The following is a 24,069-nucleotide window of genomic DNA, read 5'->3' as shown; positions in this document are numbered from 1 at the left end:
CTGATAATCACGTCTGTTATTATGTTTTCTGATATCACATTTAAGCGTCAAAGTTTTTTTTATAGTCAGCTACTCTACAAATGACTGTAGTCTCATTTACGTAATTTTTTCCAGAAGTCCGCTATTACCTGCATCATACTTGTAGGTTGTGATGTGAAGGTACCATAGTGGGGGCCTGTGAATGTACATCTGTTAGTGATTTTCTGTACCCTTTTTTGTGTTTTACCAAGGCAATTTTCCACTGCACTTTCAGCATCCAACAAGTACAAATATTGTTTTAGAACAACATTTGTAATTATTCAGGGACTGAAACACGTTGGTAGTGTTTTTAGTTCCTTGTTTTGTTTTGTTTTTTTATTATCCAGACATAACTGTTCGTTATTAATAATCCAAATATATGCTTATTTTGATTTTTTAAATACCCTTTTTGGACATACTTATGAGTAGAAATGTAGAATCGATGAATAATAAGGTGTACAATATTTGCAGTATTTCATTTATTTTATTATTATTTTATGATGTTTTATGTTGATGTGATCAGTTCCATAGTATTTATTGAATGTAATGATCACAGCTAGCATTGAATTTTCAGTATTACTTATCTTGCTTGTAAAATATCAGATTATTGAGGTTTAGATTTTGGTGAAATAAACAGCCTAGTCATTGTTGGTGCTGTCTGCTGCTGCCTTTCTCACTCACTCTGGTCAGCTACTAACAGTTCCGTTGCTTAAAGCTGTCGGTACACAAACAGACTGCTGTAAGCCATTATTTATCACAAATAGATTGCCCTGACTTCCCTCACAGTTCCTTATGCTAACAACCTGTCAGCGTTGCGAGCTTGAAAAGTGCAATGCAATGTTCATGATTTGACAGAAGGCAACACTGGGGCCATATTGTGCTGAGCCCAAATCACTATGTGCTCTGATGAACTGCAGCTGATTATTTATATATTTATCAGAGCAGATGGTGCGGCTCAGGCCGGCGTCTTTTGAGCTTCTCCAGGCTGAATCATTTTGTTTTGGTATTTTCACCATTGCAGCAACTATCTAGAAGGTAAACAGTTCACCTAATCCTTCACAGATATTTCCTTTCCCTCATTATGACTTATTTGAAAACAGCTTAAGTTCCAGCTTCCAAGAGAGCTCAGCCTAACTCAGCAGAGTGTCTGTTAACCCAGGACCTAAAGCCTAAGAGTGGCCTGTACAGGGAGGATTGAGACAAAGTAGAAGAAGGTGCTGAGTGACACAGTCCTCTGGGCCTCTCTAGTTACAGGTATTTGCCTTCCTGTCTTTAAAGAAAGTCAGGACTTGAAAAAATGAGGGAGTGTACCCAAATTTTGCGTGCGAGTGAGTGCATGCTTGCCTTTGTGTGCAGGGCCTTTCATAAAAATTGACATAGTGGCATGGTACCATCATAAACTGCTCTTTGTAACTGATCACATCATCATTCTGGGAAGACTCTGGCTATTCTATCTGTTGTTGAACTTTTAGAAACTTAATTCCTTGAGTTCTAGAATTAGTTATACAGTAGCCCAACATGTTAAATATCTCTAAAGACTCGGTGAAAATGTTCAGCAAAGTCGACTGTGCTTTGTAGCTAACTCAGATTGCCTTTCTCTCCATCTGTTACATCTCTTCCTTTTTCTCACTTGGACTCCCTTACTGCTCCCTTCCCCTCCCCCTTATCCTGCTTCCTTGCACTTCCGACTCTCTTGTCTTTAAAAGTATTCCCTCAGGAAAGAAAAACAAGGGTCACATGAACATTTGATGATATTCGGAGTCCAGGCATGACCTCAGTCAGGTCTCCACACTCTTCATTTTTGGCCAAATCAGATGGCTGAATTAGTTTACGGTAGATGTTGGCAGCCTTTCCACCTACAAAACTTTGTTGTGCTTGTCCTTTATTGAACTTTTAGATCATGGGCAAGATTTGTATGAGCATTCAAACTAGGTTTCTCTTTATAGCCCTCGTATTATTGATTTAAATCTGTTCTTTAATCTTTTCTCTTTTAATCTCAACAAGTAAGTGCGCTGGAAAGCAACTGGTATAGGTTTAAAATGCACCCTTTATTTGCTTGAACAAGTTTTTTTTCTGTCAGGGGGGCCGCTTGAGCTTTGGCAGGGACTGTGATCTAATTGACCTCAACTGATAAAAACAATGGAATCTTTCCCATCTTAAAAGCTTCCTTGATAAACCAAATGTCAGCACAGCCGTATCTTGATTGTTTGACTGCTCTCAGCCTATGCAGCTCCTGCCAGCTGAAAAGAGCCAGTCACGCAAGGGGCTCAGCTGAAAACAGAACCATGTGTGGGGTTGTAGTTAGCTAGCATTAATACCAAAAAGACCCTTTCTTCTGTCTCTTCTTTTTTCAAATTACACAACCATTAAATTACTTTTTTCTTTTTTTTGCAATAAAGACTCTGCCAAACATAGGAAATGATATCATTACAGGGCTCTGTAATTGGTATCTCAGATTTCTTGACACACATAGGAATGCATGTGTGCATTATACTGTTCAGTGTGTACATCTGTGTGTTGCTGCTTGGCTGATATTGAGTGTTTAGTGCCTGATTTAGTAACCTTATTCCAATGATTAAAGGTGGGCTGCCCAAAAAAAATGAGTCTTGAACAATTCAGCTGGACCTCATATCTTTGCTGTGTAAATTTTATATTTGTTTGTACTGAGACCCATAGAAGTTGCTTTTAGCTCGACTGTCTTTTACACTGAAAACATTAGCATACTAGACTTAACAGGCCACTTGTATTAAAGTAGATGGAGACAGGAACACATTTGGTGTTTTGTCATCTTCTGCAAATGTCCTTGCCAACATCATCGTTATGTCTGTCAGTTCTCACAAGCCTAAATATTTCACTGTGGTAAGGGACATCGATTCACTTTAGAGTATTGCAATGTTACCATTTTCTGTATATGTGATGTCTGGTTGAGTAAAGTAGAACGAGGAAAGGTATTTTCTGTGATTCCGTTCCAGACATCAGCAAAGTGCTGTCTGCAGACAGGCATTATCAGGTTAACTCTGTTTTGGCCTTGGGATCTGTAGTCATGAGAAGACAGCGAAGACAGAACTACATATTATCTTTCTTGGAGGATTTACATCTGTTTGTGTTCATTATTACAGGCTTTGCCATTTCATACAAAGCCTTATTACATACAGTATAACTATTGTGTGAATGTGAATGAGTTATCCATTCTCATTTCCCACAGTTTCTTTTAGTTTACTCTGTAAATAATTTATGCCAGTCACAGAATTAATTTCAAACATGCAAGGCTTTATTTAAAAATATATGAAAAATGTGCCAGAGAACACAATTTTCAAGCCCTGCATGAAATATTTATGCATAAACATTCAAGCATTTATACTTTTTGCATCATGTTCTTGCTTGTCCCAAATCAATATGATTTGACTAAACTGGTAAAGATGTAAACACAAAGACGCACTGCTGGAAAGCAAACCATTTATTGCCCCTATATTCTTATCTGTATTTAAACGTATTATTAGTTTGAATGCCGCAGGTAACTGTACAGTAAATCTCTGCTCTGTAAATGCCCTTTAAGAAGGGGACTGTTGGCAGTCTGTAAAATTTAAATTAAACTAAATAAAACCGGGCAAGTTAAACAGAAATGTGCTGCCAGTATTTATACCAAATTTTACAAAGTCACTCAGTCTATTCAGATGCGCTGGAAACTCTGCAAAGCTATTCTGAACAGTCAGACACATATGTAGGTTAATGGGGGAGCTGTGATGATCCGACATATGATTGGACTTAACTCTTGGACTGGTGCTGTTACCAATGCACTTCCATCAGCACAGTCTCTCTGGTCTGTTCTATCTCTTTTTATTCCATTGTAGGGTTTTTATAAAGGAACATCAGATCAGCCACCAGCAGTAATAATCCCTCTCTTGCCAGAATCCTTTTTACATGATTGCTGGCAGTGATTCAAGCCTGGAACTGGATGTATAAATGGAAACAGAACAAACCAACCAAGCCACAAGAAGGGCATTATTTCTGTGTCATCATCTGCTTAAATATGGACAAATGGATTTTTACTTGAGCGCCTGTTAGAAATGGAAGTGGCTTCACAGCAAAAAGACACTGTCCTCTGTTAGATGGTGTAATTTAAGGAAAACCCACATCCACTCAATGCCTTGACTCAGTTGCCAATCACCAGCGTGCATCATAAGAATGATTAATTAATGAATAACTATATTTATTTTTAATGCAAATTTAGTTAAGTGCACGGCTCCTATTCATAAGATGAAGTTTAAGCTAAAAGACACATCAAGGTCTGATGAAGGGAAAGGAATATCACTATCTTGCAATTTGTAATGAGGTAATATAGATTTTTCTGTATTCTACAATAAGTCAGAGTAATGACACTCATTTATGTGTTTTACAAAGAGAGGGCACAGGGCTGTAACTTTCTGCTATGAAACAGTATAAAATCTTTGTTCTTGCTACTCATCCTATACAAGTCTTTAAACTGCATACGTAATTTATTTATCAGGTCTTAAGACTGCTAATGCAGTAACAGCCAGTCCCTGTTTCTGGTAATGAGTTTTTATTGGCAGTGAAATGAGGGCTTACCATAAAAATGATTCACTTTCTCGAGAAACAGAAAAGGTGACTAACTGGGGTGTGAGATTAGAAAGAGAGGAGAAAAAGTGGTTAATTTACATGAGCTGTATGCTTGACTTTCATGCTCTCATGACCTGATATTTGAAGGTGTCCATCTGCATGGGACTCGATGCTTAATTTCGCAGACAGGCCAACAATAAGCGACCAACCAAGTGTGACACACTCGTGTTTCAGGGAACAGGTGGCAGCGCCGACTGGACTTTGAGGCCTTTGTCAGTTTTTGCCGACTGTAATGTCAGCCTCGATTCAGGCTCATCACACTCGCTCTGTGCCTGGCTGCTGTCTGTCGCACCGAGCTCTGACTGTCATTAGCAAAGATTAGCCTCCGAGTATTAGGACCACACATGCTTAATTATTAAGAATAAGCAGCCATGGCTTTTTACAATAATAGTTCTACTTTGGATTAGCATGTTTTTCAATTTTATTTTATCTTGTAGAATTAAATATATGATTGTAGCTAAATATCGAAGAGAGCACTGATATTTGGATCCACAGTGTATTTTCTGTGTGTCTATGTTCCTTTCCTTTGTCCTTAACTTCCATCATCACCATTATCAACATCACCACTACCATTGTCACTACAGTTATCAGTGTCATCATCAATCACCTGCCAATAGTAGTCTTTGTCTTAATTAGCTAGATGTTTGTCATCCCTTCGGGCGTGTTTAATTGTCCTAAATGTGACTAAAATGAAATAGTTTGTCACTGTACATGCGTGTTGAGATGAGGTGACATTTTGGGGTCAGACACAACAGCATGACCTCAAACATCAACATGCTCTTCCAGTGAACACCGTGGCTGTCTTTGTTCTTTTAGATGTACATAACATTTAAATATGCTATTGTTTACAGCCCAATGAATAGCCGAGTACAGCATCATCAGCATTATGTGTGTTTATTAAGCAAACTCTGGGCTGAACTGAAACGGAATATTAATACAGTATAATGTACATTTCAGTGCCCAGAGCACCTCCCACACATTCACATGGACCACTTATCATTTGTCTCACATTATGCTTCAACTGGGACTTCATTACCAGTTGACAACTACCTATAAAAGACTTAATGTCACACTAAAGCAGCTTTTCCTTTCTTTTCTTTGTTCCCTTTCTAGTTCTGCTTTCTTCCTATTAGCGCTTACCGTATTATCGTATGCTCAGAGTGTGCATGTGTGTGTGTGCATCTGCCCAGCTGTGTGCTTCATCCCCCTGGGTTCAAACACTTGGCACGGCAGACAAGGAGCTGTGTGGCAGTTTGGCGAATGTGCAGCACAGGCTCGCCTTCAAAGAGGAAAGTCTTGGCTTTTCCTTTCCGAGTCCTTTCCAGCAGGCTGCGTTATAGTAGCATGTTGACTTGATTAAGGTACCAGTGTAGGCTATAATTAAGTTGGGAGTTTTCTCCTGGGCCAAGCCAGAGGCCTTCTGCTTGTATGAAGTGATGCGGTAAATTGAAGTCGATGCTCCAGAAGTATATTCTCTCTTGTTGATGCTTTTTATAAGTGATCTGCTCTGTGCTCCCAGTGTTAAAAATAGTCTTCTCCCTCAGCTGATTCTGTAGCTATTTTCAAGACGTGCATGATTCTGCAGAGCTTCTGTAGACTCCAAAGAGCTGCAGCCTAAACCAGCTGCATGCTGAGTCACTGTGTAGAGGCCGTTGGTGGCGAGCTTCTGGCAGCGTCAATAATGTTCCCTTTAAAGTCCTTTTCTGTTCAAGACCTACTTTCAAGAACAAATGTAAGACATACGGCCTGCACTGAGCTTACTGAACAGAGTTTGTTTATGTTGTAAATTCTCTAAACCAGACATGAACCCTGTATATGGGTCATTCTGTTTATCTATAACCCCAACAACAATAGGAGATGATCTCCTTTAATGTAACCTGGCACATTAACTTCCCATTATCTGTCCTGTTTATCTGCCATCAGCTCCTCTGTCACAGTATTGCAGAGACAACTTTCAGCACAACTATGAAACTTCAATTTGCACTTTGAAAACTATTCTTTTGGAATATTTATGGAGCACATTTAGGCATATTGCAAGCCTTCACAGCTGCATAGAACTGTTTCTAAGGTCTATTTCTGTGAATTATTTAAGAGTTATTTCAGTTCATGTAGCTTTTCTCCAACACGTCAGACACTGATGACACCATGTATGACATACTATGATGTGTAATATGGAAAGACAGACCTTGGCACTCAATTAATTGTAGTGACTGCATTGCCTTGCATTTTCCATTTCTACATTTTGACTTTTCTAATGTCACCCTGGAGGATTTTAATGTTGTTTGTGAGAGGTACAGTTGCTTCCTGATGAGTTGAAAATTGCACCATCCATCACCTCGAAATCAGGCACCATAAGAAAAAATGAAAAAAACAAGACAAATGCTCTCTATGGAGTGTGATTGTAAAATCCCAGACATATGGTCAGTATGTGCATGTCAGCATATTCCCATAATTTGAAACTGGAAGCGAGGAAAACCATTACTGTCAGCTTTTCTCATGATTTCACAGTGTAGGCTAGCATTGCCTTTTTATTATCAGCTTGTGAGTTTTTCCTTAATCCTCTCTTCTACTGGCATTTTCTTCAGAATTAACATTTTTGTAGCCACTTGAGCAAAGGGGATGTTAGTTGTTCTAGTGATTAGGTCTAATAATTTTTCTCAGGAGTCTACAGATGCAAACAAACATGAAATGCAGTAGCAAAGATCAGTTGGCTGCTTTCCACAGGTAATATACCCTACAATAAGATGAATAACTAGTGTTTTCTGGTAAGCCATCCTTACTGTTTCATTGATTTCAGATTCCAATTTAGTGTAAGAAGGCGCTGTCAATATAGTATTGATTTAAACTAAGTATAGACCTGAGTTACATACAACATCCTAAACCTACTGCAGCTTTGACCTACAAATGTCACTGAAATGTTTTGCTGTACTATACAGACTGGTTATGCAAATAGACTGTAATAGACTGTGTAACCTTCATTCCAGAGATGACCCGAATGACCCATTCATAAAAACTGTCATCCTATATATTATCCAAGTGAGCAGGTCCAGTAGTTTTTGTGGAAACCTCAAGGATAAATGTTTATGTTGGCCATTTACAGATCAGTGAGCATTACACTGTCAAACTGAAACTATTTCACTGATGTAATGCCAGTCCAGTTATACAACATAGCTTATAGTAGGGTACCTGCCTGTCTGCCATGAAAAGTCATCATTGGTCTCATCCTGCCCCTCTATTCATACAGTTTAACCTCCCTGTTTGCTGAAAGGAGTAAGAGAGTCTTACTTGGTCTCCCATAAGTGACAAAAATACAATTAATTGAATGTTAAAGTAGATGCGAGATATCATGTTATGTATGCAAACATAATTTTGCTTAAAAGATTCATCCTAAACGTGCCTTTCCTTTGGGAAAATACATTTAGAAAGCAATCCTTTTCAATAACAATTGAATTATTGTCTTTACCTTGTTGAGAAGTTGTTTACTTGCTAGATGTAGCCTAATTTTATTGAGCCTAGCCCTCCTCAGTGGGTTTTTCTTGTTTCTTATGCTGTACTAAGCAGAAGCTCTTTGTTCCTCTGCAGATGAGTCTTCGCTGAACTCCACACACCACCCCATGGGACGTCTGGGAGATATTCCAGATCCCCTGGGGTCATCACCATCAGCCTTACCAGACTCATATTACACTGCCTTTGAGAGCCCAGACTCACCTGGTGCCCTGCCATCAGTTCCTCAACCAGTCCATGAAGCCAGGACTGCTGAGGCAATTGCTTATGAAAACTCCAAATCCAACACACCAAGGGATGCCCTCACAGAAGAGCCACATACTCTGACAACTCCACCATTAAACCCCTTTGAGCCTCTACTTGGTTCTGGTCCACAACTTGAGGCACCAGCAAAACTGTCTGCAGACTGGAAAATGAGTAGTACAAATTCAGATCACAAGTTGTCTTCTCTCTCCCCAACTCCTACAACATCCCAGCCACAGCTCCAGTCAAATACATCCACAACATCGCTAAGCCCCTCTGCTTTTACGGGATCAAAACCTCAACTAAGTCTTAACTCTGAGCAGGAAGCAACTTTTAGCAAGCAACAGGGTGGTGCATCAGAGCAAACACTTGCAATCATGACCTCAAAACCTGGTCAGCCTTCTCTTGAGCCTCCTAATCTGACTTTTGCTGAATCTTTACCAGATGAATTTTATAGTAAAATAGTGGATGAAAACCAGCTGAGCCCCAGCAGTGCCCACTTGGAGGAGAGCAAACGGCCACATTTCATCAACATGCTACCCAACCAAGATGAAATTCTGTCTCCTGGCTACAATGTGCCTTTCATCGCCGCCCACCCTTCATCACCTTCTTCTGAGCCCACTGAGGTTTCTCCGGAGGACTTCTACCCCACCAACACCATGGAATTGGACTGGGGGTCTGGGGACTACTTGGAGACCATGTCCTTCTTTGATACAGATAGAGACGACTACTCTCTGGTCACCAAGGTGCCCTCTGACTCGTATGATATGGAGGACTATACAGAGACCTATGACACATCCTTCCCGTCCAGGGTGGGCATATCCCCCTCATCCTTGCACCCTCTTCATGTCTCACCTTCCCCCAGCCTCGTAACAGCATACAGCACCATCAGGCCACTGAAATCCATTTATCCTTCCTCATTTTCCACTACAGTTCAGTTTACAGTGGAACCCACTCCCACAGCTGACAGTGACATACCCGACTTATCAGACATAGACTGGCCAGATACTTTCACAATCCAGCCAACAGATGTCCTCTTACCTGACATGAACAGTTTGGAATACTATACCACTCAGCTGACCAAGGAGAACAACGGTTCAGAAGCTGGAGCTGAACACAGAGGGAATGTAACTGTGGTGTCCATCAGTTCCACAGACATCACACCCACCAGTGGCTTCAACAATAGTACCAAACTGACTGAGGTTGAGTCCTCCAGTGATCTGTCCGGCTTTGAGCCTCACGATGAATCAACCACATTAGTACCTACGGAGGAGAGTCCTGTTTTGGTCAATGCCTCTGAGCCTTTTCTCGATCCTTCAATAGTCCCAAACCACTACCTTGATCCCTCCTCTACCATGTGGGGTAGTCAGGTGTCAACCACAAACTGGTCTCCACATTCACTCACTGTTAGCCTGGACAGAACTGCAGTAACAGAAGCTGTGCAACCCACACCTTTGCTGCCAGATGATTTAATATCTCCATCCTCTCTGACGGATGTCCATTGGTTTGTTACAGAGTCTTTCGCAACTGTAGCCTTCTCACCTGCTCCCACTGAACCTGCTGTCAATGACACAGAATTAACCCCCCAGGACTCTACTTATACAACTGAACAAACTTTAGTTTCCACTGAATCCACATCTCCTAGCGTCACTCTGCCCCCCCTAGTTGTCTCGGGTAATCAGGGGGTGACCGAAGATGGAGTTGACATCCCTGCCACAGTGACCTTGATCCCAGCTAGCAGTGAAGTTAATACAGACTCTGCTGCACCCAAAAGTACAACTGCCACAAATACTCCTCATCAAGCTACAACTAGATTTACTGCCACCACTAAAGCCTCAACTAGTGTCAATGTCATCCCCACCACTGGTGGTAAGACCGCAGCTACAACATCAAGACAATACCTCTGTGACCTTGACAGGCCAGCTTATTTAATAAAAATAGGTAAGTTTGACATCTTGCTTTGTTTTGACATATATAGTGGAGCATAACTTTAATCTGTAGTTTAAATTTGACATATCCATATATGAGAAACTATAACCTTCCTTTCTCTGCAAGGTTTTCCTTCTGGAGCAACTGTTGGATATGCCAAATCCCAAGTCAGAGACATACTGAAAGGGGAATTCAACAAATCAGTGGAGCTACAGGTAAATTTATTTATGCAGCAGTTAATTTTTTTTTTTTACATTTCCATTGTATTGATTTTTAGACAATGGTTTGCAAAGTGTAAGCCATGCAATGTTATCACATGTAGATATGTTATGATATGAAAGAATCTTAGTAGTATGAAGTGATTCTGGATGGCATGGACTCCTGTGTAATGGCTCTCATATACAGTAAATGTGTATGCTGGTTTTGGGTGAGTGTGTCTATGTGTGTTATCTTTATGTAAGTATGTTTTCTGCGACCATTACAGTAGTGCACACAATCTATGAGCGCCAGACCACTTCCTGAGTTTTTATCTGGGGTTCTGTAATAAACACACCCCAGGCCAGGAGTAGTCACATTAAGATCCACAGCAGCTTTGTACATCCAAACCTCAACTACTTATTTATCACAAGTTATCTGAAGTATTTGTGAATGAATGACTCTAATGAGTGATTTGTGTATGTCATTATATTTCTGCTTTTTCTGTGTAGGTTGTGGACCCCCCACCAAAATTCGTGTTTCGCATCGTGTCTGGTCCCGTTGTGTACACAGCCATATCTGTCATCAATGCTCTGCGAAGGTCTGGCCGCCGCTTCCTGTCTGTGTCTCCCAACTGGATGACCCCAGACAGTAAATATCAAGTCCACTCAGGTAAATGGGCTTCCATCAAGCCTTCTTTTGAAACTGCTAGAAGCACTTCACTGTCAGCATTTGGAATTTTATAATAATTTTTTGTTTTCTGAACTCAAACCCCTCCTGACTCTCCTCTGTGTAGTGCTGCAGTTTGTTCCCGTTCGCATAGATGTCCGGTTCTGCAACTTCAGTGAGAGCATTGAGAAAGGCTTGACCATGGCCTTTGCAGAAGTACGCCGGCGCTCAAAGGAGTCCACCAACTTCACAGTTCATGTGAGTGGGACCGAGTGAGGGAAGGGAAGAATGGCCGGTCGTCTAGTTGCATTCCAGTCGAGATGTTTTCATAAGGGTGCTTTCACTGTGGCTTTGCACCTCAAAGCATAGTGACTCAGTGACATTAGTCTAGAGCCCTCTGAATAATCGCTGTTGTCTGGCAGAGCTGATTACTTTTAGTGGAAGCCATCTGTCCATTTTCCATCTTTTAGTAATTCTGGATGGTGATATCTAGCAAATAGCCCAAACATTACTCTAATCATCCATATTCTCCAGTTCTTACAGGGCAGTCTCACTCTACTGAGAGGCCCAAGGCACCTCAAAATCAATGCTACTCTTGTCTAAACTTCTACTCAGTCTCTACTCTAATGTTATGACCAAGAGTTACTGTTCAGGCACCTTCAGATTCACCTTCTTTCTTCCAAGTCTGTGGATGCTGCAGTAACCCCACCGTCTACCCCTTTCTCCATCTTACCATCAATCATGAATAAGACTCCAGGATTCTTCACTTGGATAATTATATTTAATGGACTCCATGCTGTAGTTGCTGAGTATTAAAGAAGCTTACTGTTTGTTAAGAATGAGCTTATTTGCTATATGGTTAGTTAGCTTCAGTGAGGTTTTGTGTTATCCTATTATACTGATTACACTGATGCCTGCATTGTAGACTTTTAGTTGAAATAAATGTAAGGATTAAATCAAGCATTTTTTTGTACTATGGAAATCCTTTGTGAACCACTATCAGACTGTGCCCTGAGGCAGACTGCTCAATTCTGTCTCCTATTTTCCAATCACTGAAACGAATTATTATCTGAAGAGAACTTCATTGTAACTCTTTAAGAGACAAACAAGCTTTAGCAGAAACTACATTAACAGTAAGATGGAAAATGTTTTGTTTGTCTGGTGTAATAAGAAACGTGTTTCAGATTGTAAACATCACCATGGCTCCACCTAAATATGAGGATCAGCGACTTGTGAGACAGCCGGTGGACATCACCTTCACTGTTCGTGGTTCACGGGGTTATCTGATGGGATCAGAGGTCAGCAACGCTCTGATGAAGCTTACAGTGGTGGAATTCAGTTTTTACATGGGCTTTCCGGTACTACAGATAGCTGAACGTACGTATCACAGGGCTGTCCCTCTACATTGTTTGCCATTTCCATTTTTATATGTCACTGACAAAGAAGTTTGGTTAAACCGAATTCCACTTCATCATCATTTTCAACTTCTTCCAACAGCTTTTCATTATCCAGAGTTGAACACCAGCCAGGTGCTTCGCTCTTCCTGGGTTAGAACAGGTATGATGGTTTCACTTTTTGGCACACTTAAATGCAGCTACAAAGTTGTACAGTAAAATATTAAACAGTTTTTACACTGTATGCTGTTTCTGCACATAGTGCTCCTGGGTGTGCTGGACCAGAAAGCGAGTGAGAGGACCTTTCAAGCTACCATGGAGCGCCGAGTGGCCATGTTACTCGGGGAGGCAATGGGATTAGGCAGACGGGTTAAAAGAGCCACCACCACTGGCAACAGCAGTGTTCAGGTACTTTATAGATTATAGATTGATTCAATACTTGACTCTTTTTCCTGCTACATAGCCCTTTTAGAGAATCTACCGTAGGAGAAATTGACATTTTGAATTGTATATTGTCATTGTCTTTATTTTAAGAGCAGTTTCTCAGAAGAACTCATTACAAACAAATCATGAGTCCTGATTTCAGACCTTTTCTACTCATTTTAAAGTGAATGCAATTTATTTAGCACTAGGTTGTAAATTATTTCCAAGAGCCACATGAAGTACGTGTTTCACTTTTTGAATTTCTTACCAAACCAAAATTATAAACTTTTTAACTGGAAATTTCACTGGTGGTTACACACTAAATCATGAAAAAGCATCCTTCTGTACCATTTATATCATTATTCAATGATGCAAGCTCTCTCTTAATACCTTGTCCAAGTACAGAGGGGTCATTATGTGAGCGTCACGGTGTTTGTAACCAGTGAAAACCTTAGTGCTTTACTAATCAGGCTCTAGCCTTTGTGGGTCCACTCTGCACCTGCTCATCTCATCTCTGAGGGGACAGGATATGGCTCTGTCTCCATGGCAACAGCATCCCATTCAGCCCAGGAGCAAGCCACTCAAAGACCACAACATCATGGGTTCCTATTCTTTCTCCCCTTCTTCATTTCTCTGGTCCTTTTACTTGATGGATTCTGTGAGCCACAAAGCTGCTAAGAGCAGATCAATTATTAATTGTGTCTTTTTTTCTGTCTGTTTCCTGCAGTTGGGATGATCAGGAGTATATCTCTGTTGTTGACAAGTTAGTGTGTGTGTTTGCGTGTGTGTGAGGGGGATTTAGAAAGATTTAGAAATTAAAAGAACAAAGACAGCAAAGTTCTCGAATAAAAGAGGTCTGCTAAGAGACAAGAGATGCATATTTGATCTGACCTCATGAAGTCTGAGTGCGTATGGTGAACTTTAAACAGTCGGACTGTCAGAGTGATAAATATCAACCTTGACTGAGTAGCAGCCTCAATGTTTCCGACCTTTCTGCCTCCCGCATCGTCTCCATAAAACTCACAGAGCAATTTAGGGAAACGGAGCACCATATTAGTGGTGAGCCAACCCTTAGTGTCTGTTTTTGTGCTAAGATTACATCTCTAATTTTAGGCTCTGGCATCCTTTCTCCCTTTCAAAACGATATTTTTTCATAGTCATAAATTTGAATTTCTGTTATACATAGAAGCCTTATTTTGTGCTATATTTCCTCCAACTGTGATAGGATACTGGCATTTAAAAATCCCGGTTTGGATTTTGTTTACATTTACTCAAACTCAGTTGTATATAACGAGAATGAAGGGATTCAGACTGAGTATCTAAGCATTAGAAGAATCCTTTGTCTTGCTCTCTTGCACACTCATGCTGTTTGTCAGACAGATGCCCTCGACTGTCGCCACAGAATCACTGTAGTGTTGGCACCTTTAAGAATACCTTATGAGTCTGTCTGGACCGATAAAAGCGAAGGTTGAGCTGGGGTTGCCCAGTAACGCACACATTCACTTTGCCTTCTTTCCACTCTAATAACCGTGCATGGACTGGATTAGACTCTGAATGAGGGAGTCTGCCCACATGGTTTTCTGTGTCAGCCCAGAGATGACCTGCACTTTACTCTTTCCAGTAACACAGACAGCAGACTGTGCTTTGCCTCAGGGCACCCAGAGGGAGACCGTACACACACATACACATCAATGTGCTAGACAACATGCAAAAATACTAAAACAATGAATACTCCAGTGAGATTACAGAATGTGAGATGATATGTCATGGTGCAGTTTCTGCATGTGTGAAGGCTTGTGTGTGTGTATTTGTTGATGCCTGAAGGTTGTTTTGCATAAAAATGATAGAAGAAACAGCTTTACAGGCAGGTTAAATAAGTATATAATATATGCAAATGAACTATTTGACATGTTTTGTTGTTTTGATTTGCCTGCAGACATTAAGTGAATATAAATCTTCATAGACTTTTTAAAATAGTAATAGTTTGTAGATTCACTGTAATGTTTTTAGGTGTTTGTATAATGTGTTTCAATACAGCACAGGGAAGCTAGGAAGGCCAAATAAGTGCATACTTGTTTTAGTTTCTGCAGTTACAGAAACTCAAAAAAATGATTAACATTACGCAGTTCCATAGAAAAAAATGTATTACATTCGCCATTAAAAAGTCATCTTTATTACTGAAACTGTGACATTTGCTCATTAGGGCCTTCATCAGACATTCCATTCTTAATTTAGAGAGGCTTGTGCGTCATCGTCCATGAATCCTATTTTCATTTTTGGAAGCACATCTTTTCCAGCTGCTTGAGCACCGCCTGTTAGCCACGAATGTTTCAGATGGGAAACATTTACAGGGTATGACAACAAATGGGAACATCACTTCAAGCTCACATTTGTCTGCACCTTGCCTGCGTGTTCGCTCTCAAAGCTGGAAACACATTGGAGCAAACAAAGAAAGGAAAGAAATGTGCTGGTGAAAGATCATCAGCAGAAATGTAAAGACTTTTAGCAAGATGATTGCTGAAAACCAGAACACTGTGAGGCTTGCAAGCTTCTGCTCTTGAACATCTGGACATGTTAATGTTTGGAATAAGGCATATGAGGCCAGCTGTTTAAAAAGAGGGGTGAACAGCACTTACAGCCATCACATAGTAGTCACTAGGTGTGGTGATTGTTGTGTAATTGCATTGCAGTCAAGTAATATAGGACCCTGGACTCCTCTCTACATACTGAGCAATGTGTTCTGTGTACCAAAGACAATTTCCTCATTGTGTTCCCATGTTTCTCTATATTAATGCACCAAAACAAATACCTAACCGAGCTCATGAGTTTTTCTGAAGTCTAGGATGCAGTTAAGAGCTCCTATATCATGACCAGTTGCCAAATAAAACGTTTTTTCAGCAGGATGGGAGACAAATTTCTACCTCTTTTAATCACTGGAAGAAATATTCATAGTTCAGTAGCTTCATACAAGCAGTTAATGACTTGTTCATAAATGGTTTAAAGCTGCTGTGATGGTATCCTTAAATCTTATTAGGCATTGGATATTTGTTTAAAATATGTTGTTTCATACATACTTTTCTTCTATGTATGGATTTCTTGGACTGCCTGCTCATCTGAACTGTTAAAAAAAACCTCTGTCACATCTGTGCATATACCATATGACCCCAAGTGACACATTATTCCTATCTGCCTTGTTTTATTTCCCAGATTGTAAGTGCAAGCCGGCTGGCGGGTGCAGACCACCCCTTAGAAATAGTGTATTTTGTGGAGGGTCCCAGTGGTCAGAGGATGCCTGCTGTCGAAACCGCTAACCTGCTGAACAACCTGGATGTTCAAAGGGCCGCCATTGTCTTGGGATATCGTGTACAGGGCATTTTGGCACAGCGTGAGTATCTCTTGCATGCTAGACAAGTGAAATAATGTATTGATTGAGGGAATTGTCCTTGAAGTTAAAACCTAAATGTATAAGCATCCCTGAAGAGCCCTACAATCGGCGCTACCCTCTTTTTTTGCGTGGATATTGAAGCATGTTTTTTTACTTGTTATCGACATGAAAGACTACTTCCATATTCACAGCGAATAATTATCTTATGTTTATATATTATATCGCCGGCATATCGATGTAGGTGTTGTGTCTAATTGTTGTCAAGGTCCTAATGTGAAAAAAAAAACTTGAATGCAAGCTTAGTGCTGGCTCCATGTGTTTCTTTGCATGTTTATAGTAACACTGGAGCTAATTACCTTCCTTTGTACACACTGTACCAAAATGCTGTCTTCCTCATTAAAAATCTAAACAAGAGATGAAGGACTAATGAGAACCCCTCCAGGGAGTTCTGTGCCTGCACTGACTGCTGTTCTCTTACGGTACTTTCCCTGGGGAAGAAATGAGTGTTAATTAAAACTAATGAAGGTCTGCACTGAAGATTAGAACGAGACTAAGCTTTACATCTTTAAGGTGTTTGTGAAAATGCTGTATTTGTGTTTGAAGCTCACCTCAAAACTAAAAACTCCGTTCCCTCTTTTGTCTACAGCTGTAGAAAAGGTGGCGTCCTCACCGTCTGACACCGAGAACAACAACATGTGGGTCGTCATCGGGGTGGTGATTCCTCTCCTCGTGGTCATCATCATCATTTCCATCCTCTACTGGAAACTGTGTCGGACAGACAAGCTGGAGTTCCAGCCAGATGCCATGACCTCCATTCAGCAGAGGCAGAAGGTAGAGTTCCGTGAATGCTCGGCAGTAGTAGTGTTTCCAGACAGAATGCTTACTCTGAACATCATAATGGAAATGTGTAGAAAGGTCGGAATTCTACCACTTTGTAACATCAGTCATCAAGAAGAAAAAAAACTGTGATTCAGTGAGTTCAAATGGAAGCGTTTTGCAGAATTTAGTTGTTTTTTAATTTTTAATTTATCTTTAATTCAGTGCACTTATTATGACCGTGCGGGGTTTGTAAGTCATCATTTAGTTTTGGGTAAAATAGAGAGAACTGCAGTAATAAAACAACAGAACAACAAAGAAAGAAAGAATAAATTAATAAATGGGCCTTTATATTAATGCGGTAAAGACATATTTTTGGATCTATAAAATTATACTTTTTGTAGAGATGATTTTGGCCACAGTTATAATACTTATTCATGGTTGACATTGAACAACAATATTCTGTATAATTGCATGCATAATGTGTCTATTTTTCATGCTAAGTTGTGTTCTGTTATGGTCGTGGCCAAACGGTTTACAAATACTATATTCTGCAAAGAAAGTTTTACGTCAGCGGATGTGTAAAGCCAGAAAGATGTGTTCCCTTTAAAATTTAAAGAACCTGCTGATTAATGAGGTCTATCTGTCATCAACATGAATGTGCCGCAGGACTGCAGTAAATGTGGATGTTAAATGGGGATTAGTAAAACTTTAATGATTCCAGTAGGGAGACTCATTTAAGGACATGTGCTGGCTTACAACTCATGCTGTTGTTAGCTACATGAGACGGGCCTTAGTTGCTCTTTATTCAAAACTTTTCTGATGCTTTCTTACTCACTTTCTTTGCTTGAAGCACAAACAACCTTGCTGTGCAGTTTTCCTTTGTGTGATTTTGTTTTCAGTTTGTGAGAACTGAAAAACCTCCTTTCTCAGTGTCCTCATCTAAACTAGAAATAATCCCATTTGGCTGCACTGAGGCTGTTTTCTGCCTTAGTATTGCCTCCCTTTTAGTTTAAACCCATATGCCTCTTTATTCTTACAGTTAAAAGACACACCAGAGATTTCCAGACACGTCCTGATGAACATTTTCCTCTCCGGTCGTTGATTTAACCCTTGAAAAGTGATTTCTGTATATCAAAGTTACATATTTAGAAGTTTTACCCATAAAAATAATAATTTCCTGCCTTAATAGGACTTAGATGTAACTGTATGTGCAGATCTGTAAAGTCCCTGCATCTCTCTACACACCCCAAGCTCAATTACACCAACTCACCTACGGTACTCTGCTTAATCACTGTAAAGCTATGCTACATAATGGTTAGTTGTAATACTGTAGTATTTCAGCCATACATGTTTAATCCAGAAACCAACTCCGTAGAAGAATATTAATACAGAAAACCCCACGCCACCAGCTAAATGGATTATTTCTGTAGGATTCTTATATATAAAGCTTGGACATCTGAATCTGTGCTTTTGAGGCGTTCATCCGTACACTGCGGTTTCAAGGTCAAACTGCTTCATCATGCCGTTTATTGATTATTTTGCTTGTTACATATCCTCCAGCAATATTAAGAGTCACGTTAACAAGGTAAAAATCTTATTTTCAATGGAAATGGTCTTCAATCAATAATGAAATGCCATTCCATGTATTATATATGCATGTATGCAGTAGTCTTAACTAGAAATGTGTCATTTCTCTTTCAGGAACAGTGTCACATTAATTAGAGAAACACAGACAAAGCAAGGGTTATGTAACACTGAAATACATTTTAAATTTACAAGAGTACTATGCAATGCCAGTGCCTGAAAACAGGCATGTTAGGGTTTTTGTTTTTTCGTACCATCCTGTGTGATGTAGCTTGCAGTGGCTTTGAGTTTGTAGGTAATGTGGAGGAGATATGTAGGACTAACTAATGCCCAGGTGTGTTGCATCTTCATGATGTCTCACTGAAAACAACAGTACCAGAGAGCTTTGTACTCGATAGTAAAACACTAACCGAATTGCTGTCTGAGTTGTGCACACCTGCAGTGCTTTTTCTCAGCTGCCGCTTTCACAGTCAAGTCCCAGCGACTCGTTCATCATAAAGTTTGATGTTGCTGACACTGAAATAGCACTCTGCTCCAACCTTCAAATCATTTTTTAATGTAGCCTGAATTATAACTAGCCTGTTTATGTTTCAGCTGCAAGACTTCCTGGTTGATCTTTTTGTCTCTGTCTGGCTTTTATTCCCCTCCACTTGTTTTTTTTTTCAGTTTCTGTGTGCAGAAATACTTTACTTTAATTCAATGCACTAAATCTAATGCACAGAAGTAACTGTCTCTGAGTCTATCTGCTGAACACAGTCATTGTCACTTGACACCACTCCTCTTCTCTCAGTCTACGACGTCATTCAGAGAATCAAGGACCTCTCTGCTCCAGCAACTGCCTCCAACTAAAAAGGATATTGAGTTTAGTGAGGATGAAGAGGAGGAGTATGAGGAGGAAGAAGAAGAGGAGGAAGAGGGGGAGGAGACGGAGGTTAAAAGGGGGAAGGTACAAAGCAGTGTCTGGTGGTTTGTAGAAAATCTAGTCAGACCTAGTTGTGTTTGAAGTAGCTTATTTGTGGTGTTTTATCGAAATATATTACAATTCTGATGTGTTTTATTGAGTAGAAATCAAATGCTTGTAATGTGGTTGACATATATAAATATAATAACATTCTGCCACATCACTAGAACTATTTATTCTATCCATCACTGCTTCTGCTTAGACACTAGTAGCTCGTCCTAAGAGCAAACAGAGTATATACACTGAGGAGGAAGAGGAGGAGGAAGAAGAAGAAGAGGAGTATGAGGAGGAAGAAGAGGAAGAAGAGGAGGAAGATGATGAAAAGGAGAAAATTAAAAGGAAAGAAATTACATCAGAAACAAAGAGAAGACAGCAGAGCAAAACTGTGATATCTAAACCAACAGGACCAGTGAAGAAAGAAGAGAAAATGAAAATATTGTCTAAAGGAGGGCGAAGAGTAAAAGAGGAGGTATATCGTTAGATATCTATGATAGACCTGGAGACTAGTGCCTGTTTATGTTAATAGATTAGTAACCTGCTCTCCCTCATGATGATAACTAGACAGGAAATCCGCTATTAGACATATCAAGGATTTTACTGTGGATTGTGGTGTGTTTATAGTCTATAGATCCTTCTGTATACACAATGTCACTGTGTGGTGAAGTAGTAAATCTATAGCTGTCATTCTGTTTTTTTGTGACCAATTCCCCAGTTTGAAAATAGACCAGGCTAAGTAGAAATTATTGAGTGTAAACTGTGGGAAATTACTCTAGCTGTGTGTGTAAAAAATACATTACTATTTCAGCTGCAGCTTTCTGAATGTTTTCCCTCTCAAAGACTGGCCCTGTTTATGTGCCGTGAAGAGCAGCACACACAAACGTATGCACACTTACTCTCTCTCTGTCAGGATTAGCGGTTTCATACTGACAAGCATCACACTGGATTTGCAGTCTTGCACCAACAAGCTCCTTCTAAGCTGCATATTTTGCTTCAGTAAACGCAAAGAGTGTAATTTAGCGAATTAACAGGAAAATACCGTGTCACCCTTCTCTTCTCACATAGTCACAGGACCAGAGTTTCACAAACAGCAGTCACACATGCTGAAAACTGACATCCTCTGTTTACTCCTCTGCTGCTGCTGGAAAGTCCTGAGGGCTTTACACTCAGATAGTCTCGGCGCTTCCATCCCCCACCACCTCAAAGGAAAGAAAGCAGCTCTGTGTTTACCCAAATCACTCCCTGTCCTGCTTTCTCTTTATTCATTCATGTCTGTTTTAACGTCCCTCCTCTACAGCCATTCATCAGTCATTCAGCCTCATTATGTCTCAAAAAACTCCTCAGTCTGTCTGGCTGTCACTAACAAATCTGGGTCTTAATGGAATTTCAGGGCACCACTTTGGCTTGACTGCCTGAACTTTCAGTTTCGTGTTGTCACAAGTGTTATTTCTGTTTTTACATCCAGGCTATCTTAACATTACCAATTAATTTAAAAACTACGATCAATGGTGTTGTATTGCACTTACATTTCTGTTAATGATGGTGAACGCTGCATCATTTCCCCTCTGTTTACATAGATAGTCATAGTATAGTTGTCTTTTCTCACTCTCTGTCTTACCTCTGCCTTGTCTTTCTTTCCATTCCCTATTTCCTGTATTCTTACTTTCTTGCCTTCTCCTCTGCTCGTTCCCTTAGCTGCAGGCTCCCAGTGTGAAAGGCTTCGACTTTGCCAAGCTGCACCTTGGCCAGCAGAGTAAAGATGATGTCATGGTGATCCAGGAGTCTGTCCCGCCTGGTCCTGGTCCCGGGCCCCTCCCTGTGTCCATTAAAGATGGCCTCAGTCCATCTGAGAATGGGGAGATCCCCACGCCCATTTCCAAAGCCTCCCTCTCCTCCACCAAGGCGTCCCGCACCAGTCGAAGGCGAGAGAGGTCAGTGCTGCTGATAGTGCTAAACAAAGCAAATGAAACTATAAAATAAACTATATTTTGCAAACAGAGGTGAGATTACAGCACACATAGAAAAGGTGTTGAAAAGAAGCCTCAAATTAGCATTATTAGTCCATTTAATTTTTTTGGCATTTTTTCCCACTTTTTGGTGATATTTCAGGCAATAAATAAAGGCACAGGAAATTTCTCTCTCATTTTTATTCATCACCAGTCCATTTTAGTGTAGTGTTGTCCTCAGTTATCGTCATCACATTGTCCTGCTTATCCTGCACATAGTGAAAAACACTGTTCTCTCACAATTCAAAATGTGCTCTGGTTGTAATCGTCTACCCCACATAGATGTTTAACTTTTTGACTTTGATTTTTAATAGAGCTTGTTGTTACCCCACTGAGGTGATTTTCCACTCAACTCAATTGGGACAGTCAGTCAAGCAGACAAAAAGCTTTAGACAGATCGTCTGATTAAATATTTATGCACTAGAGAGTTAGGGGTCGACATTTGCTTTCGCAGGTCGGCCTGTATCACTTACATTATACTAAGTTAAGGAAAATATGCTTTTTATTTTACATTTTGTAGTTTTTATTTAACCCTGGCCACATTTCTAAAAAGCTGAAACTGATCTACTTAATGTTATACATGCTAGGTTTTCATTAGTGTTGTCGATTCAACTGAGAAATCTTCAGTGAGTATGTTCACTGTTGGTACCATTCCTCAGAGCACTAACTCTTCTGGTTATTAGACGAATGACACCAAATCATTAGTAGAGCAATTCCTGCTAATGCGCTGGTAATTTCTGCTACTAATGTGTTCCACAACACCAGCTAGTTGTAGATTCAGGGACTGACATGGGTTGTTTCTCCTTACTTGATGTCCATCCAAGACAGTTTGTCATTAGAAATCCTTTTGAGCATTTTTCTCATAAACCACATTATCATTTCTTAGAAGTCTCCTCCCAGCCTTTACCTTTCTGGAAAAGCACTGCTTTTGATTATGCATGACATTCCTGCATGTTAGTGTGTTCTTGGGTTTCTATTATTCATGTAAGCGTGTCTGTTTTTCTGGGTAGGGTCTCCCCGTCAGACGGCGACTCGGTGGTAAGTGACCATTCCAGTGAGCGCGAATCGACCGAGGAGAACCTGAGAGCCCACGCCACGCCCAGCGACAGCAAACACACCCGGAAGGTCCCCATCAATGTTTTAAATGGCAAGTGGCCTCAGCAACACTCACCATCACTCCTCCAAACACAGAGAGGGTATGAAGGGGGGGAGGGGAAGGAGAAAACTGAGGACTCTTGGCTGACATAAAGAGATAAAGAGAGAGCAGCTCAAGCTGGTGTGATTTGATTGACAAGAGGGCCAGATTGAGTGCAGGCGAGGCTGTGAAGTGATAAAAAAAAAGGCTGAAGAATAGTGCAGCATCAACCCAAGCAATGACATAAAAATTACAGAGCAACAGCGAAAGCAAAAGAGACACCTGGTAAGGAGTCTTTTTAGTGGTCGAAATAAGTCCAAAGAAAGGATTTAGGAGGGAATGGGAGAAAAAAATAGCTAAAGTTACTCTATCTGACAGCTTGTTGATAGATTCAAGCCTGCAATGCCATTCAGAGTCTACGTCCTGGAGCCAGAGGCAGTCAGGAACCCAGACTACAGCAGCCTGACTCACCCACAGAGGAATGATCTCTGTTTTGTTATTGATAAATCTCTGCCTGAAACTGTATATGCTCCGCTCAGTGTTTAGAAGGAGACTGTATATGAAGCACACTCGGTGTTATGTAATGTGCCGTCTGTCTTTTTCTTCATTAAGTCTTTTGATCAGTGTTTTTCTGACTCATCTAAAGCTTTTCTTGCTTTTTTACTGACTAATGAACTAAAGACCTGAAAGAAAGCTTTTATCAGTTCGGAAACTTTCTTTTTCCTCTCTCTTTGTCTCTCTTTTCATTTATGTCCTCCAGACCTCAATTCACAAGGCTTTTTTTTATTGCCAGTGTACAGAAACCACTTTTGTCCTAGATGTTTTTTCTTGATCTCCTTCACTTCAGTAAGATTTTCTTTCCTTTCTATTGTGATTTGCAGGCAAGAATAGAATTGGTAAGAGTTTGTCCACTTTCCGTCTGTGTCTCTGTAGATCTCAGGCTTGACCTCCAGCAGCTGTGTCTGTGTGTCGTCTGTTTGTTTCTGTAGTAGTTTTGTTCTCGGCTTATTCTCACCATCCATCACTGTCCGCTAAGCTGTCAGTCACAGTGTGGAAACAATCCGCTTCACAAACAAAGGCAACAGCCATTGTTTGAAGTGAAGTTCTGCCATTGGAGATAGAAATCAGCGCTCATTTCATGTTGCCACCGGAAACGTTTACTTACTCCA

General features: G+C 40.4%; 1 protein-coding gene across 3 annotated transcripts in view; it reads left to right on the top strand.

Moving 5' to 3' along the window:
* si:ch211-1e14.1 (UPF0606 protein KIAA1549) overlaps positions 1-24,069 on the top strand; it is a 40,648-nt gene that overhangs the window by 7,275 nt on the left and 9,304 nt on the right. For 2 of the 3 annotated variants that reach the window (XM_023281345.3, XM_023281343.3), the window contains exons 3-14: positions 8,239-10,344; positions 10,459-10,547; positions 11,040-11,199; positions 11,324-11,454; positions 12,381-12,573; positions 12,694-12,753; positions 12,853-12,998; positions 16,221-16,398; positions 17,045-17,229; positions 21,455-21,690; positions 22,776-22,912; positions 23,782-23,796. In XM_023281345.3, the coding sequence (XP_023137113.1) occupies positions 8,239-10,344; positions 10,459-10,547; positions 11,040-11,199; positions 11,324-11,454; positions 12,381-12,573; positions 12,694-12,753; positions 12,853-12,998; positions 16,221-16,398; positions 17,045-17,229; positions 21,455-21,690; positions 22,776-22,912; positions 23,782-23,796 (3,636 nt within the window). The remainder of the gene's footprint in view (positions 1-8,238; positions 10,345-10,458; positions 10,548-11,039; positions 11,200-11,323; positions 11,455-12,380; positions 12,574-12,693; positions 12,754-12,852; positions 12,999-16,220; positions 16,399-17,044; positions 17,230-21,454; positions 21,691-22,775; positions 22,913-23,781; positions 23,797-24,069) is intronic. The other variant, XM_055009285.1, reaches the window with a different exon arrangement.

Source organism: Amphiprion ocellaris, chromosome 3 (assembly GCF_022539595.1).
Source record: "Amphiprion ocellaris isolate individual 3 ecotype Okinawa chromosome 3, ASM2253959v1, whole genome shotgun sequence".
Taxonomy (NCBI): domain Eukaryota; kingdom Metazoa; phylum Chordata; class Actinopteri; family Pomacentridae; genus Amphiprion; species Amphiprion ocellaris.
The sequence above is the reverse complement of the archived record's forward strand: the minus strand, read 5'-3'. Positions and strand labels throughout refer to the sequence as shown.